The sequence below is a fragment of the Toxotes jaculatrix genome, chromosome 15, assembly GCF_017976425.1.
Source record: "Toxotes jaculatrix isolate fToxJac2 chromosome 15, fToxJac2.pri, whole genome shotgun sequence".
Lineage (NCBI taxonomy): Eukaryota > Metazoa > Chordata > Actinopteri > Toxotidae > Toxotes > Toxotes jaculatrix.
In genome coordinates, this window is record NC_054408.1 from 5124363 (window position 1) to 5142236 (window position 17874).

The following is a 17874-nucleotide window of genomic DNA, read 5'->3' on the forward strand; positions in this document are numbered from 1 at the left end:
CTGAAGCTGTGAAGACTCAACTCCACACAGGTTTCTCAGGACCTTGATCCTAAAAGTAACTATTTTTTCCCATGTCGTATGTGACACCTTTGTCATCTATGAAAACACAGAAGTTCAGGCAGTGGGGCTCTGACAGCTGCTTTCACTGATGTCACCACGAGCAGGGTCACTTTTAGGCCCCTGCACCATTTTCCAGACATTTCTCATAATAAAGCCATCAGTGTCAGATCTGCTGAGTGCTGCTCATGGTCCATTTGTTTCCCCTCTGAGATGCAGAACTGAGAAAAATGTCAAAATAAACAGGCAAAAAAAAAAAAAAAAAAAACTGCTCCCAGGACTGCCTGTCAGCCCAGCCACCCAACAAGGTCAACTTCTATTTATTTCATTGTGCCAACAGTGTAGCCTGGTGCTGCTGGTGAAGAACTTCAAACATGTTCTCACACTCTAGATATTCCTCAGCGCTGTCTCAGTGAACAAATGATAATGTTTGTGTCTTGTGCCTTCCATCCATTTCCCAAATAAATAAAAACACTGTCACTAGCTAACAATTATATATTTAACAGGTAATGTTTACCACATTGACCATCCTTGTTTTTTATGTAGGCGTGCTAACATTTCATTAGCATGAAACACAAAGCAAAGGCTCATGGAAATGTCATTTTACTTTTACTTTTACAGGTAATTGGTCATAAACCAAAGTATGAGACAATTTAAAAATTTGAGCTGATGGTGGCACAAAGTGACAAGTCAGAGGATCACCAAGTTACTCCAAATCATCCTGCAGGGGACATGAATATATCTACCAAATTTCATTACCAACACTGACATCCCTAGAGTCACATCCCCAACAATTACTCAATAAAAAAAAAAAAAAAAAAAAACAAAAAAAAAAAACAACACTTGGCTGCAAAATAACAGAGCAAACAGAGCAGAGATGTGAACAATGTATAAAAACAAGTGAAAAATGTTCTGGAAATGTTTGACTTTATTATTATTATTATCTCGCAAGGTCCTTACTGCATGGGGCAAAACTGTACTGGGCACAGAAAAATAAACAAAGGCAACAATGACTTCTTGGCATAAGTGTGACAAATTCCCACACAACATGGATACCTTTGGGATAAGACAGAGGTGCTCTCTCTATTATTCAACAAACCTGCGATGTCACTGTGGAGGTTTCTAAAGAAAACGAAAGGACAAAGTAATCAAACTTTCCCCTTTGGAGGAGAATGAACACCTAGTTACAGCGATATATAACACCTAACTGTATAAAGAACTCTTTCAAAATGCTCCTGCATATGATGAAATGTTAAGAATCACACTGAACAATGAACACAAAAAAGTGTTTAGTGCCAGCCAGAACATTTGAGACAGTTTCACTTGGAAATTAGCCCATTATGAATCACAATGTTATGTGTCTGACAAGAAATGATTCAGTAACATCTACTGACAATATGTCTTATTCAATACATGATATTCTGATATAGCACAGAAAAAGGACATTTCAATATTTTTTTTTCTCGGGATACAAACAACATTTAATTTGGTGGCCTAAGGGCTCAAAATTATTCAGCTGGAATGCAAAATTACAAATAAACTAGTTCCCTTTAATTGTGTTTCGCTATCCCTGAGAACCGTATTCATAATGAAAGAAACCAAAGTCTTGAATAATAAAACACAAGTTCAGCTACAGATAAGCTCTTAAATATTTATAGCGGCCGAAGCGTGGGATCTGAAAACACACAACATTAAAAAAAATCGCCACAGAGGTAATAATGATGGCTCCGAGTCGATGATGATGTTATGCTGGGAGAAGCGGGAATGGGGTCTGGAGAGTTCACTCATTTAATACTTAATTAATCCTCAGATGTACTGTGAAGTCATCCCGCTGCATATGATGGAAGGCATGGGAGAGCACTGTCCAAGCTAACTGAAGCTGAGCGAGGCCAAGGCATGGCAGGCAGATGCAGATTGGTGCAAAACTGGCCTGAGTGCTGTCACTTTGCTCTTGGCTCTTTGGTGTGGTTCAGTTCAGCAGAAAGTGGTAGAACCGTGTGGGCATAAAACAAACTGGGTAAACTTAAACAAAAAACCCTGAATACCCAAAGTGTAAACCAGAGGTTTGAATTATTCAAGCGTCTCCCTGAAAAATGTGAGAATGCAGAGGAAACTGTACGATATTGGGTGGAATCCATGATTACTTTAGAGGACAGAGAGCAGATTCATGTTTTGGACAATTTATGATCAACATGCAATATACGTGAGCATCTCCCATGCTTATGTAAATGAGCTGTACCCTTGTTATAAAATTGATGAAATCCCATTCTGAGTGAACAACAAAGGTGGTACAAGAGGTGAAATGTCACTACAGCTGTGAATGCTGTTAATATTTGGAAATGTACAAAGCATAAAAATATCAAGGGCAATGCGCAGTAATATTTGGCATTTCATGTTGTTCTTTATTTTTTTCTTCTCCTTTGACGTGCTCTGGTCGATGACTTACTTGGGGGAATTCCAAGGGCATCAGGCCTCTGATTCCCTTGCACTTATCATTTCATATTTCTGCAATTCCAGCAATTTTTTTTTATTTTTATATTTGTAAGGCCACTGATTTGAGGAAACAAAAATGTATAAGTTCTTTCTAAAAGCAAAACTAGTCCAGAAAGCTTGGAACCATACAGAATATTGACCCTTTGGCCATGATTTTTTTATCTACCTCACACTGCTACAGTTCATGATTACCTACAGTAGCACTTTTCACAGCTCTGGGCTGTTTTAGATGTTAGTGTTAAATGCAGTTACTGTCCAAATGATCTGTGAGGATAACAAAGCAATATTCTGGATGGTTGTGAACTTAACACATGAAGATTCTGTACAAAAATATTGGAACAGGTGTATGTCAATAATCAGCATGTGTCTCTTCTAGAGACGAAGCAGGGTTGATGCGATTAGATTAGGACCCCTGTGGAGTAATGGACAGTGTAGCCTCCATCTTTAACTAATGATGCCCACCACCACCCACCACCATGGGTGTCATTCAGTCAGTCACACAGACCCCCACAGGGCTAAGCAGGGGTCAGTATTGCATAGATACTGTATAGGGTGTAGCTTTTCACATATGCAGTCACAGTGTTTGGGCGAAAAAAAAAAAAAAAAGAAAGAAAGAAAGAAAGAAATCTTTTTTTTTGTCTGTGTAATTTCTGCCCATCACAATATCCATGAAAAGAAGAAGTCTCAAGTGGTCGGTCTGACTGTAGGTACTCTGTTGGTATTATTACAAACGTGATCACCACGGTATAAAAAAATAGCCTTTCGCTGAGGTCATCAAGTCTCCCACGTCAGTGCGGATAGGGCCCTTGCCAGGGTCAAGGGTCACAGTGCAATGACAAACTGTGCAGTGCAACGCCCCCTCCCTGCACACCACCCTCAAAGCTCCTCCTTCCTCTTGACAACCTTTTCCTGGTCACGTCCTCTTAGGTTACGCATGAAACCAGTGAAGCCTGTCTCCTGTGGAGAGACGGACAGTTAATGAGTCACTAAAGTACAGGTTGTAGTGATTATTTCCCAACTTGAAGCAATTTATCAGTCTTGAAATGCTTTTTTCTTTTCTAATATAAACCAGAGTCCAGTTGGTAAACATTCTCTCCACTTGGCCTGATGGTATTGACATAAGAGATGTAAACACAATACAAATATTGTTGCCCAGTTCAAGGTCAACCTGCGTAGCCCCATCCAAAATATTAAGATCTACCTTAATTATTCTCTGCTGCCAATTGTCTAATACTCCACTTAGGGCCGGGTTGAGCTGTGTCCATGACCCTGGACAAGTTCTTCTACATAGCTCTTTTGGTGATCTATGTAGCACAACTTACCCCACGATCTCCGTTGTATTTTTCCACAAACTTGCCATAGTTGTAGTAGTTGAATGTTGGGTAGCCCTCCACCCCTTCCTGCTTACACAGCTCATGGTTCTGTGCTTTTGTACAGTCCACAGCTGCGTACACAATCTGAAGAAGAACAGATAACAGTGAACAAAGAACAATGCAACATGGAGCTAGGGATTTATCAACTTTATTATTAACTTAATGTAATGAAAAAAAAAATCTTATCAATTTCAAGTCATCAAATCTAAAACTCAAGAAATTATCTTGTAAGAAATGTGTTAAGCACGTTAAGATACTTGTATTATGTGTGGGTTAAAACTCCCTAGAAAGCCTTCATAGATCTATGTCAGAGAAAAAGTTACCCAGGGGAAACTTGTGTGTATGTTTGTGTGTTAAAAATAGTCGTGATTTTTTTTCTCTGATAATAAAAACAAGTCTAACTATGATAAAGTTTAATGTAAGTACTCGTTTGTCCTGCCCGTGGATATAAAAGCCGACGAGATCTGAAACATCTTTTGCCTCCTAAACCCTTCTGAAAGTTTATTTATGCCTTTGTTCACATTCCATCATTATACTTCCCTGTTTTACTGTTCAATAAAAAATGATTTTAAATCAAATCCAGCATTTTTATTATTTGGGATCAATTAGTTACTGTTTCTGTGTCTCACTATATTTTTCAGAGCAAATAAACTTTATTATAATTGTAGATCAATACTATAAAGAAAGTACACACAGGAGACTACAAGAGAATGTAATAGGGAACTCAATATTTATCCACTTGAAAGTGGGCATTTACAACAGGGGCTTAAATGTATTCAGCTGTTCTGGCCGTGAGCGGGCTGAACACGCTCTTCTCGTCCAAATTTAGATCACTACTTTCCTTTTCCAGGTTACAAAAAATGACTGATGTATTGCTCTTCAGCTAAACCGTTTGGAGTGGGTGGTGGAGAAAAAAAAAAAAATCCCACAACACTCACTCCAACATAAAACAACAACAGAGATTTATGTTGCGAGGCTGTTGCATCGATTAGTGACAAGCCGCCCAATGAGGCGTAAATGCCGCCTCACTGATACATGGCTCACTCAGCGTGTCCTTTTGGACAGCTGAAATGTCACCCTCTCTCAGGGTGCTGAACGCTGCACATTGAACTTGTCAACATCAAATAATCGCTCCCCGTCCATCTGTCTGCTCAAGCTGAATGTGGAAATGACAGATCTGCTGCTTTCTCTGCGCGCCCTACCGTGAAGAGACTCTCCAAACTTCTTGTCCTAATTACAAAATACAAGTGCTTCTTGTTTTTTTTTTCTTATGCAAATACAAATACTCAAATGTTGAGAATCTACACGAGCACCATCATGCTGTTAGATGAGTATGCTTTTGCTGAGTGGTGGCTTCGTCTGCATCAGCAGCAAAAACATCTGTGAATGAAAGTCTACTACACATCAGCAGGGAAGACAAGGCCTATAAAGGGATATTCTTCTTCTATGGTCTGTTAATCAAGTGTTGTTAACTAGGCCTCTACGTGCTCCCACAACAAGAGGACTTCACTTGCTGCAAGCTGTGTTTATTCAGCAGCACTGAGGTGTTTCACCTTTGAAAAAGCAAATTAGTCAACAAATTTAGCTGACAACACTGCGTAAAACCATTTCTTCATGTACCTGGACAGTTCATGAAAAGATACAGCTTACAATGGGAAAGTCTTTTTCTATATTTGACCACCTCTGAGTTACAACAGTTTGAGATACACAGAGAGCAGCAGCACAGACAAGGGACATAACGTAACTAGAGACTCCATCCGACTGCTCATTGCAGTGTAATCAATCAGAGTTGCTGTGAATTGACAGAACAAAATGAAGTCGTAGAGACGTTGTTCTTTACAGTCTGCAGCCAGTTCCATTATTGATCCATCTTCAAGTGACAGAGGACCACACATTATGAGGAGCAGCATATTACCAGTCGACTTGGTCTCAATTCACCAGCGTCACGCTGAAGAGCAGTGTGGTAACTGTAATCAAACTATACTGATAACACTCAGAACACGCTCTGTTCCCACAACAAAGTTCCTACATCCATACGCATCCATATTTAGCACTATGAAGTGCTAGTGCAGACCCACAGCTGGTCTGCAATGCTGGTACTGCAGTAAATCAAAAAATTGAATTGATCAGTAGCAATTATATTTAAGACAATACACAATCACTGGAAAAGGAGTGGCTGCAAAATGGTGAATTCATTCTTCTGAGCATCAAAAACCATGTGAAATTACTCTGTTTATTATCAGAATTTGATCCTTTTGGCCCAATAACATTTAGAAAGTCTAGAAAAGCTGTTTTATTTGCTATTTTATCCCATTCATGCATATAGGGAGCCAACAGGAATTTAGCCAGCTCAGCCTGAGGAAGTCTTGGACGTGCATACTCTCAGTCGACTCCGCTGGAGAAGGACTCTAGCGTGCATGCTCTAACGTGGAGGACTCCTTCTGGCGTGCGTGCCAAGTGAGCAACTTTCAGGAATGACAGGGCACCATCTTTGAACGCTGTATCTAATTCTGCTTATTACATCCATGATCCTTGTGTATGTGCATAGCATAAACAAAACAGGGACCCGCTTAGAAAAGCAGCGACAAGAGATCTACAGTAAAACTCTGCAATCGCTGTTTTCCAGGAAGTGACAGTGTTCCAGCAAGCCTCCATTTAATGGGGTATTTAAGTGTTCACTGCGTAGCTGCAGCATGTACAAAACACAATGGATAACAGGTAGAAACTCCATATAGCCACATGCTCAGCCTTAAATGGCTGAAACTGTGATCTCATTGCTGTGGCAACAGAGTGCTTTTGGAAACAAGCAGTTCCAGCCAATGTGCACCTTCAATGCTGCTATTGATAGGAATTTGGGTAGAAGTAAAAACAGCTCAGAACAGCTCTCCCGCTGTCATACAGCACAGAATGTGGAGTTTTAATTGTTTGTGTCTTCAAAGCTGGAGCTAAGCTTGTGTTTGTCTTTGGTAAATGAGGCAAGGGCAGCTAATAGACTGTGATCAACACCGGACTGGTACAATACACTGGGGCTCAGCTTTATAAATAGAGAGGATTGCCAAGTAAACACATGCTGAGCTCTCAAATATACTCTTGTTCAAACAAAACTTCACATCTCCACTGGCCACTGGAGGGTCAGGAGGGAAGAGATCTTAAAATTCTGCGCTTATGTAACCTTCACAGATATGAGGGTCCCCTGGTTCGGCAGTTTGTGGAGGTTTCACCATGAGGATACTGATCCAAACACCACAGCTGAACCGTGAACAATGCCAAAGTGCCCTGAGCTGTTGTGGCCGCTAGATACTGGAACTCAAACAAACAAACAAACAAAAGAAAAAAAAAACTGCGACTGTTCTAAAGTCGCAGTCTAAAATACAAAGTTGTTTTTTACATTAGGTGGTTAGGGTTTCAATAGTTTGCGTTTTGGGAATCATAGTTCCATATATCAAAGTTCATGTTTGTTTGACTGACCAGTGTCACAGTCCATGATAGTCAAACATTTCAGTCTTTTTTCTAATTCTTATTTCACCATGTACTGTAAAACCAACATATATGTCATAATGTGGAGGACATACTGTAATTATACTGTTGATGTTGCACTGATATATTTTTGTGTTTACGAACGATGGAATCAGCACAGCAATGTCTGAGTCCCTAAATACTCTCAGACTTGTACAAAAACATTTCCAGTTCATCTGGTGAGGCTTAATGCTATCGAGAAATGTTACAAAGGATTGCCTCAGAAAAATGGATGACTAAGTTGTTAAGAACACGTCACTGTTTTCATCCCATCTGACAATGATTCTGAAAAATTCCAAACAAATGAGAGAGCACTGCCTGAGCACTTTTGGAACCATGTGTAGTTAACATTAAGCATCTCAATGAGACTTTACAAGCAAAAGTCAACTGTTTTTTTTTTAAGGTGAGTGTCACTTTGAGATGATAAATTATAGCTCAGAATACTGCCAGACACGCACCCACATTTTGTCTGGAGTGTGTGTGTGTGTGTGTGTGTGTGAGGGAGTGAGTCACACAGTTAAGAAGGCTTGGAAATATTGAGCCCTACAGTCAGAGGGTATTAACAGGGGAGAGCAGGAGTGGGAGGGTGTCGGGACACAAGTCCTGAGGGAAAAGAAATGAAAGGGGGTAGAGATGATGGAGAATGAGGATGAGGATGAGTGTGTCCTGTTGTGACTGCATAAACCTCCAATAACCCACAGGCCCCAAGTGTGCTGAAGATTGCGTTGGCTTTAGGTAAGTGGCCAATTTCCTAACTGTCACATGGGGACAAATACTAGGAAGGAGGAGGAAGGAGTTTTAAGTTTTAAGTTGCAAGTTTGCAGGATACCACTGTTATGCTAAGATCTTATCAGACATATTGAGAGTGCAGCCCTTCATGCTAATTTCAGATTATCTGCTATTTTATGAAACTCTCATCTGTCCCCGACTGAACTGTCAGAAAAGTCAAAAAAGCACGTGTGCAGGGTACAACAGTTAGCGTCTGATAGGTCTAAATTCATTCTGCAGCATGACAATGACCCCAAACACACAGAGTCACAAAGAACTATCTTCAGCAACAATTACTGGAAAGTGTGTTTTTCACTTTAAACAAAGGTTAACAGTTTCTGTCTTCTTTGTGGCCTTGTGCTCGAGCGTGAAGGATCCGTGCCACACCACTCATGCTTGATGTAAAAGTGCGTATTAAACTGAATGTGTGAAAAAGCAACACTAACCTTGCGGTCCTCTTTGAAGAGCTCCGCTGCTGTGGTGAAGTGGGGGACAGCGTTTTTACAATGCGGACACCCTGGGAGAGGAGAACACATATTATTACAGCTCTTCATGACACATTTACAGCACAACATCTAGTTTCACATCCTAAACAGCACCACAGCACAGTGATAATGTCACACGAACATGACGCTACTAACATGCACACACATCAACAAAATCACTTAAATACATCGTTTATTCAGTCTCAAACATGTTCACAAAGCATGAGGCCCTTTCGCAATCCAGCGGTTATTTAGAGGTTTACGCCACATTAGAGATGGTTTGCTTTTATGTTATGAGAGACCGTAAATCTCTTTATTGCTGCAATAAACACAACCTCCAGGACCTCTCTCTGCTCCACCGGCCATCCATTTACAGTATGTCAATACTGACACAAATACACCTCTAGGCACTGCAACTGCAGATCATGTTTACAGACAGCAGGTCGCATGGTAGATATTAATCTGATTCTAGCTACATCTCGTTAAGAGGGACAGCTGTGTTATTGCACATCACTTGCAATCAATCACAGTGACTGCTGTTATGACATCTTTTTCCATTGATCTTCTGTTGAAATTTGTCGCCGTTTGCTTTTCTTGCTCCTTTGTTGCTAATGTCAAGTACCAAGCTCTTCTGTTCTATACAATCAAACTCTTGTTACTACTGCTGGATGCTGAATTCTTCTGCTGGAAAGGTGGGAAATGCAAAAATATCTCTTGTGGCGCCAAACAGATTTTCCAAAGGGAAAAAAAAGCAGCTTGTCAGTGGGTGACTGGATCAGAGCTTTTATGTGCAGGATTAGGCTGAAATGCCTCATCAATCAGCCTATGACAAAGAGTCGCAAATGAACTATATTTTTTAAGAAGGTTTGTTCAGTTTGCACACCACAACTTCTGGTTAAACCCTCTGGAAGTGCTACAGACTGAACTTAGACAAACGTTTGAGTCACCTAAGTATATGTGGACACCGAAACATTACACATATACGTAATTGCTGAACGTGCCCTTCCAAAATCATGGGCATTTATCCGCTGTAACAGCCTCCACTCTTCTAGTTTTGTGCTTTCTACCAGATTTTGGAATTTGGCTGTGGGAACTTGCTCCCATTAATCCACAAGAGCGTTAGAGAGGTCAAGCACTGATGTTTGGTGATAAGGCCTGGCTCGCAGTCGGCGTTCTAGTTCATCACAAAGGAATTTGATGGAGTTGAGATGTTCTTCCACACCAAACTGGGAAAAGCATTTTTCTATGGACCTCGCTTTGTGCATCCAGGCATTCTCATGTTGAAATAGGGAAAGGGCCAAACAAACTGCTGCCACACAGCTGGAGGAACACTACAGTCTGAAATAACATAGTAGGCTGCACTTAAGATTTCCCATATAGTGAACCTGCTCTAAGATTAAACTGCATAGCAGATTACCCAGAAAGCATAGCAGATTATTAAAGCTACATCTCTTAATGAAAGAATTATCAAAATGTACAAAACCAAACAATATATTCAGGTACCCATTGTTGACACTGGCCCTGTTTTAGCCAAGATCTCAGGATTTGCTCCCCTGACTCATTAACAGCATTAACATAATGATCCTACTGTAAATGGATTTTTAGAGGCTAGAAGTGCACTGACTGATGGCGGCCACAGTTATAATTAAGTATGCTGCTGTTGTGTGTATGCCCACAAGCACTCACATACACACAGATAACTCTACTTTCAACTCAATTATACGTCAACTCTGCAACCATCCATTTATCTTCCTTTCCAAATCTACCTCTCCAAGCCTGCATTCAGCACAGCTCAGAAAACCATTTCCTGCTGAAGTACCCTTTTAGCCTCAACATTAAATGGCCTTTAAACCTTTAAAGGTTCTGTCGCAATTCTGAAACTGATACATCAAAAAAACAGAGCAGGTGCATTTGCTATGTTTTTTTTTTCTCTCACATGAAGACAACAGCCTGATCAGACAGGTCACTGCTACTGCACAGAGACTGCCAAACAGTGGAATGAGAGCAGATAACTGAATAAAGGGCAGGTGGCATCACGCTGCATGCTCAGTGCCGTGCAGGAATATTTCAGCTTTCACATCTCACATACCTCCTTTCATCCAAGCTGCTTGAATGCAGCTAAAAGATAGGTCTGCTGTTGATAATGAGACCTGCAACACTCATTTCTCTCCTCTACCAGCACAGACACTTTGACTCATCTTCCTCATATTTGTCTGACAGAGTCAGACAGTGAGGTAGAGAAAACAGCAGGCAGACTGTCAGGTAGATGTACTGTGGAAGCTTTGATTCTGTGCAAACTACAGAAGTAAGCAGAGCAATATAATTATACCTTGACATTAAATATTTTTTGGAACTTAGCATCATGTATAACTACTTATACAGATGGCTGCAGATTGGTATTTAATAAATTAGACAAATATTTAATTAAAGTCTGTATATAAAGCGACTATCTACTTAGTATTGCCTCAGGTCAGGAATGAGCCGGCAAGAGAGAGAAGATATGACAGCATTTAGTTTTAGTTTAGTTCCAGTTATGCTGATTTGAGGCTGAAAGTTAATAAGCCAGACCTCTGTAACGTAAATTGATTGTTCTGTCTCAAGTATCTCCAGACTCAACGTCTTAGCAGACAGCTGTAACTCATCAAATGCTCTATTAGACGCAAACTCCCTATGTAAGACAGAGAGACAGCAGTGAGCCGGGTGCAGATGGGGTGGGTGGGGTCTAAGGGCAGCAGGTTGTTGCTGCCTCATGCGCATCTGGAGCGTCTCTTTGTAGAAAGGAAGCACCAACGGGAGCAGCAGCCTGACCGCTGTGCCCCGACTGGCTTTGAAGCTCACATCAGACACAAAGGGCAGAAAAAAAAGGGACAGGGTTGCATGCGTGTGTTCACGTATGTATTGATAATTAAGCGAGTCAGCTGCTCTGTATTCCTTCTGCATCCGTGTTTTGTTTGAGAAGTCGGATAAAGAGTGTCATAACACTGGGTCCCTACATTTTTAAAGAAATCCTTTCAAAGTCAAGTTCAAACAAAAGAGCAGCCATTATGGAAGTCTCTTTTAAAAGTACAGCTGATTAGTTAGTACCAAAGACTAAATGCTAAAACTGAAGTCTGACCTCTGTTAGCCAAATGTTAAAAAACATCTCTTTTTTCCAAGAGATGTTTTTCAGGGCTTAACTATGAAGCTGCATAGCAGAAGTTCATGTTTTCCCTGAAATGTGAGGTGGAATAGTGATTTGTTCTCTTTTTTTAACTTGAACAAATCTATTCTCAGTCATCTGAATCATTCCTCAGTCTCCCCAAGGTTTAGGTGGAGTTTATATACTGTGCAATGAAGAGCTTGGCCGGCAGCTCCGAGTTACATACGCACACTGCTTAAAGCCCAGCACATGATCACACCAAGCCCAGTTGAGCAGGGCTGTGATCGCACTTGGTTGCAAAACCTTGACACACACTTAGTATTTGAATCCAAACAGTCAAGCATATGAAATTCAGCAGTTTGTGAAAACTGTCTGGTGCCAATTACAGATGAGCTTTTCAGGAGTAATTCCAGACCTTTGTAGAGAGTTAACGGGTGTTAAGTAGAGTTGTTATGAATTAAGCTCTTACAGGGAGCGTAAAACATGACCAGAGCATGTTTTTTCTTCTTCAGCGCCTCTCGGAAATCCTCTGATCCAAGATGGCTGACGCTGGAGGGCTTGTCTTCCCAAGACTGCTCTGGTGGAGGAGGTGCCTGGGGACTGGAGACATGAAACAGAGCAACGTGATATTTATTATGTACACAATACGGAATGGAAAATACTGCTTTACACTTTTTGTAGGTGGTAAAGGAAGAGTGAAAAGAGATAGGGTAGGCATACATGTAAATGACTGCTTTTATTCTTTTAAATTCTATTTTGTTTGAAGACTTTTATTTTTAAGGTACTTCCTGTTTAATCGTTTTTTACCGACCTACGGACACTTATCTGTGTATACCCCCTTCGGTAATTTTAGCTCCTTGGCTGGAAATGGGAACAAGGTATTTTTGTTTTGTAACGTATTTATTTGTATGTACTTGTAAACGTATCGGTGAGAGAATATTTAAGTGTAATTTTGTTGTAAAGGTTACGCCGAAAGTTAGCTTCGTCTCTCAAGCTAGCTTTAGCATTTTTTCGGCACGTCTCTGCTAAGCGGTTCATATTAGCGGTTTTGAAATTAATGTTGATTTGTATAATTAATGCAGCGTATGATTATTTTTGTGCTTGTTTGTGTTTGTAAGAGCTCATTTTTGTTATTTGTCTGTCCTTTAGCTCTTACTGTATTCGCTGAGGAAAGGAATGGAAAAAGGGAAGGAAATTTATTTTTGTTCTTGTTTAAATAAAATCCTCCGAAACATCTGTACGCTACACCATTGTCTGGCCGGGGCTTGCTACAATACACGGTATGTCTTTTTCCAAAATATAAAAATGGTCACGTCAGCCTTATATAAAATGGTGTCTGTTGACCTCTGGTCACAGACTTTGCCTTAATGGAGCCAGTTGTTACCACAGCTGGACTGATGTCATCACAAGCTCATTACTTTTCACAGTGACCGAAGATTAATCTACTACACTGGGAGGACATGTATATGTAAGAAATAAAATAAAATAATGTTGCAGCTAATCAAGGACAAAGCAGAGTGCAGCTGAAATGTTTAAGCTCAGGACTAAATTACTGCAATGTGCATGCGCTTGAGTCTGTGTCTAAATGTGTGCGACTCACTTGTGCATGAACTCGATGATCTTGTCTTTGCTTCGGAGCTGTGGCAGCATGTACTTCTCCTCACCTTTCTCAAAATACTTAACAGTTGGGAAGCCAGAGATCTTGAAGCGATCCCCCACAGCCTTGTGCACTGTGGCATCGACTGCTGCCAACACACCCGGACTCTGTGGAGAAATAACAATAGCAAACCTTAAGTCACGTGGGGCTTTGGTAAAATAATAACTGTAGAGATCTGTCCAATTAGGCCAATAAAGGTCCTTTAGTCTAAACCATTACATGACACCAATTAACACCACCTACTTTAGAAACCGTCCAAGTTCAACCTTTGAAAATGAGCACACAGAGCTTTTTGTGTATATAAAAGTACTGCATTAAAAAACACCAGCAGAGAAGCAAGGAGGAGAAAAATAAATGATATGCTGGGTCTTAAGGGCTCAGGGTGAAAGAGGCTCCAGTCCATCCATATTAGATAATGGCAAGGCTTTTCCCATTGACCTCCAATGCTGGGCAGAGAGCCACAAGGAGAAGGTCCAAGCCTCGAGCCGGTGGGACTCTCATGTATGAGATAATTGCTACAGTCACCAGGCTGGAGTTTTATAGGCCCTGCCCCTGGCTGAGGAGTGTTAGATTACCACAGAGGACGTAATGGCGGAGAGGAGAGGTGAGGAACACACCCGACTAATCAGAAACACATCGAAAGCTGAGCTGTTGGACAGACTGACCAGCGTGTCAGTTGCATGGGCCAAACAGCCTTCAGGCCAAGAGGAGGGATTATTATGATCTGTTAATGAGGCACCGCTACACCCGTGTAGTTCTGTATGTTCATCAGACTGTGAGATATGAAAAATGAACAAAGAACACAGGCCTGTAGACATGCATGCTGTGCACATGTCAACACAAGGTCATGAAACTTACATCTGCGCCCTTGTTGAGTATTTCTGCAGCTTCATCATACTCTGGCTTCATCTTCTTGCAGTGGCCACACCCTAAAAGATTCATATCACACATTAGAGCCTGGCCGATGAATGATTTTTGAGGCTGATAATCAATACTGCTGTTTGAGAGTCAAAAAACTAATAACAGTATATCTGACAAATTTTCAGTTCTTATTAAAAACATTTTTGATAATCTATTTATCATTTTAGTAAATATACAATATTTAAACTTTAAATAGTAACCTTAATTCATTATACATAAAACTAGAAATAAAAATACAACTAAATGTAAATTAAAATACATAAAAAATGCACCCTTAACTATATAATAAATATAGTAAATCATGTCAGTGAGAGTAAATAAGACAGATACAGGAATCACCTCTAAACCTTACAGAATATATAAATAATTGTATATTCCTGAAGAAATGATTTCCATGAAATCAATGTCAAGCTCCAGCTTAGAATCTTGCAATCTCTGCACAGCATTACATCCACAGAGCTGTCATGTCAAATCAATGCGTCAACAGCTGTAATTCATTGGTATCTTGCTGTTTCACCCTTGTTTGGCAGGGGAGGGGGGTTACTTCTGGCATGCCGAGGCTGAAACTGTGGATGAGATGACAAGAGTCTCTCATGTTTACCTGGAGAGCTAATTCATGTCTGATTGCTTACTACATGGTTCACTCTCAGGCAGGGGGGTGCGTCATTGGGTCTGAGTGAGCACGTTAGAGACAAACTGAGTGAGACTAAGAGCTGGGTGTGAGTACAGTAGTGAAAGAAAGAGTGCAAGAAAAGGACAAAGGGAGAGTTGTGTTCGTGTGTTTACAAAACAGACCACAGACGTGCTTCTATGTTGCTGCAATTAATGATTACATTTTTTTTTTTGTCAGACTGTTGTTAATATTAGCACTGCATTAAAAAATACGCTGCAGAATCATGACCTGATTTCGTGGCAATATTGTTAATTCATAGGAATATTTTGCTGTATCAGTATATATCAATGATATGACAATGTACAGATCTCGTAAAATAATCAAACTGATGTTCCGTTAAAACTGTTCCACTAACTATTATGACCAGCATCAATCTCTTCATATGTCTAAACCAACAACTTCTATAACATTTTTTTTTTTATTCACAATATCACGTTCTGATTCCACTGACAGCCACTAATGATGTTATGAATTATCTCGGAGCTCTAGACACGGTTGTGACTTTTCTTAGCTTGAGAGCAAAGAAATTCAAAGAGACTGAATTTCATTACATTTCCAAACTTCATCAAGCCAAACTTAACCAAGCCCAACGTCTCTGTTCTTTAATTAAGAATGAGGGACAGAATTAGTGGTGTTTTTGGTCAGTATAACTGTGTGATCCAGAGGTAGTGGTGTCTGTATGTGTTTGCGTTTGTGTGTGTGTGTGTGTGTGAACGTGTTTGCAACAAATCTGCCGATCTCCAAGCATCATGAATAAACTCCATGCTTGGTGTGGAGGTGTGTTTAATATTGCATGAGCAAACTGGCAAACGCTTTATTTTTGGATGTAAAATGACTTTCAGATACATAAAACAATATTCTACTCACACGATGTACAAGATGTTTTGTCTTAAGATGTAATGAATATGCTGTTTGATCAGGGATGAGCAGTGTGTGTGTCTATGTGTGCGGGTGCTCACAGTGCTGCTGTGCACGCATGCATGAAACAAACTTGGTACATTTCCAAACCTGGTAAATTGCCCTTGTCATAACAGTTCAGGAATTCCTTTCTTCAATATATAATGCAGTGCTGGCACAGGCTATAAATCAAGTGTGATACGGGTCTTGGGGAAAAAAAAAAAAAAGCTGCTTCTCTTTCAACTGAATCACTCTGGTGTGTGATCATGCAGATTGTGTTGAGGCTGAACAGAGAAACGGTGACTAAAAGGACTTTGTGCGACCCTTCAAAGTGATGAGTAAGGAAGAAAACCAAATGTCCGTCCTGTGCTGCGCATCAGTCCTGCTCCACATTCAGAACGAGTGGTGCATGAGGGGCATGGTCAGTGTGTGTGTGTGTGTGTGTGTGTGTGTGCGGTGGGGGGGGGTTCAGAAACACATTGAAATATTGCTGATTCAGACAGAGCGTGCGGGGAGAAGAGATCAGAATCAAGAGAACGAACAAACTGAACACACACCGCTGTGGTTGTACTAAAAACAGATGCACGCTAAAAAGCAAAAACCCTGGCTAGTTCCCTCCGCTTTACAGCAAATGTTAGATGTTAGGGTGTTGTGAGGTCAATTTCACTGGGTCCACTGCAGCAGTACACTGAGCCTGTAGCTACTTGCTAAGTGGCCAGTCAGGGGAGATGTTAAACTCAGACCTAATAACTTCCTGATGCACCAACTGCAGCACAAAATGAAAAAAATGTAGGGATCAAACATTTCCATTTATGGCCACATCTGCTGGAACAACACTCTGCATTCAGTATTTTGCCGTGCTTTCTTCCAACAACACTGGCAGAGAGGAGCTTTTGTTTTGGTCTGGGACATAATCGGGTTCATTGTGGGAAACGGCGTTCATGTTTCAGGTTTTGCCACCGCATGGAGCTGCACGCAAATAACCCCCACTGAGTGCTGTTCAGAGGACGGTGAGAATGGCCGTGCTGAGAGGTGGACAGAAATGCAAGCTGATGGTGGTGGTTGGGAGACCATTAATCTCACTCTGACAGCAGGGCCATTAAGAAACTGCATTGAAGCAGCAAGGCTGGGCATCTGTGCGTGTGTGTTACTGTGTGTGAGAGAGATATACAGTGTAGCTGTGTGTAATAAATGCTTGTGTCATGGTGTGAAATATGTGCTTAATATGTGTCATATGTGCCCACGCGCATGTGTGTCGGTTTGTGTGTGCAAGCTGAAAAGATTTGATGCAGCTTGTTTCGGGTTGACTGCCCTTGATTTGAGTGTGTGGGTGACTGGCTGCTGTCTGCAGGGTGAGTCAACTGCAGGACAAGCATCTGTGAAGCTGTGTCACCAGGCAGGAACAGGGAGGACTTGCCTGCTTCCTGCACTGTTCGAACTCAAACATTTTTCTGTACATTCAGGATGAGGATGGCGGAAAAAATTTTCCGCCCTAGATAACTAATAACTACACCAGCTAATGTCACTAAAATCATCTCTGCAAGTTTGCTTGATGATGTGTGGTTTCTGTTAATGCTTTGGTAAATAGTGATATAAAAGGGAGAACTCACAGCAGTTCTTTGGCAGGATGGATCTTTTAATATAAACGTAAAATCTAGCAAAGCCCCTGTTTGACTATTAAAAAAGGTCCAGTCTGACAGTAATAAGCTTTTGATACTAGAACTTGTTTTTCTTTTTGTAAAACTTCACTTCTAAGTTTGTTTTATTCATTATTCATTAACTTTCACTGATTAACTATTCACACACTGTGCATTTCATATACATGTATACTAACACAATACAACTCAGTTACGTAGCAGTGCACTAAGGTAAAGCATTAGCACACACACTCACAC

The 17874-nt window shown here is 40.7% G+C and overlaps 1 protein-coding gene across 1 annotated transcript in view; it reads right to left on the reverse strand.

The window, feature by feature from the left end:
* Positions 1–484: 484 nt before the first annotated feature.
* The window catches only part of pdia5 (protein disulfide isomerase family A, member 5), a 46868-nt gene continuing 29478 nt past the window's right edge, over positions 485–17874 (reverse strand). The window contains exons 12-17 of the mRNA XM_041057873.1: positions 14347–14417; positions 13432–13595; positions 12301–12431; positions 8654–8724; positions 3873–4007; positions 485–3507 (exon numbers count right to left, since the gene is read on the reverse strand). Coding sequence (XP_040913807.1) covers positions 3427–3507; positions 3873–4007; positions 8654–8724; positions 12301–12431; positions 13432–13595; positions 14347–14417 — 653 coding nt within the window. The 3' untranslated portion in view covers positions 485–3426. The remainder of the gene's footprint in view (positions 3508–3872; positions 4008–8653; positions 8725–12300; positions 12432–13431; positions 13596–14346; positions 14418–17874) is intronic.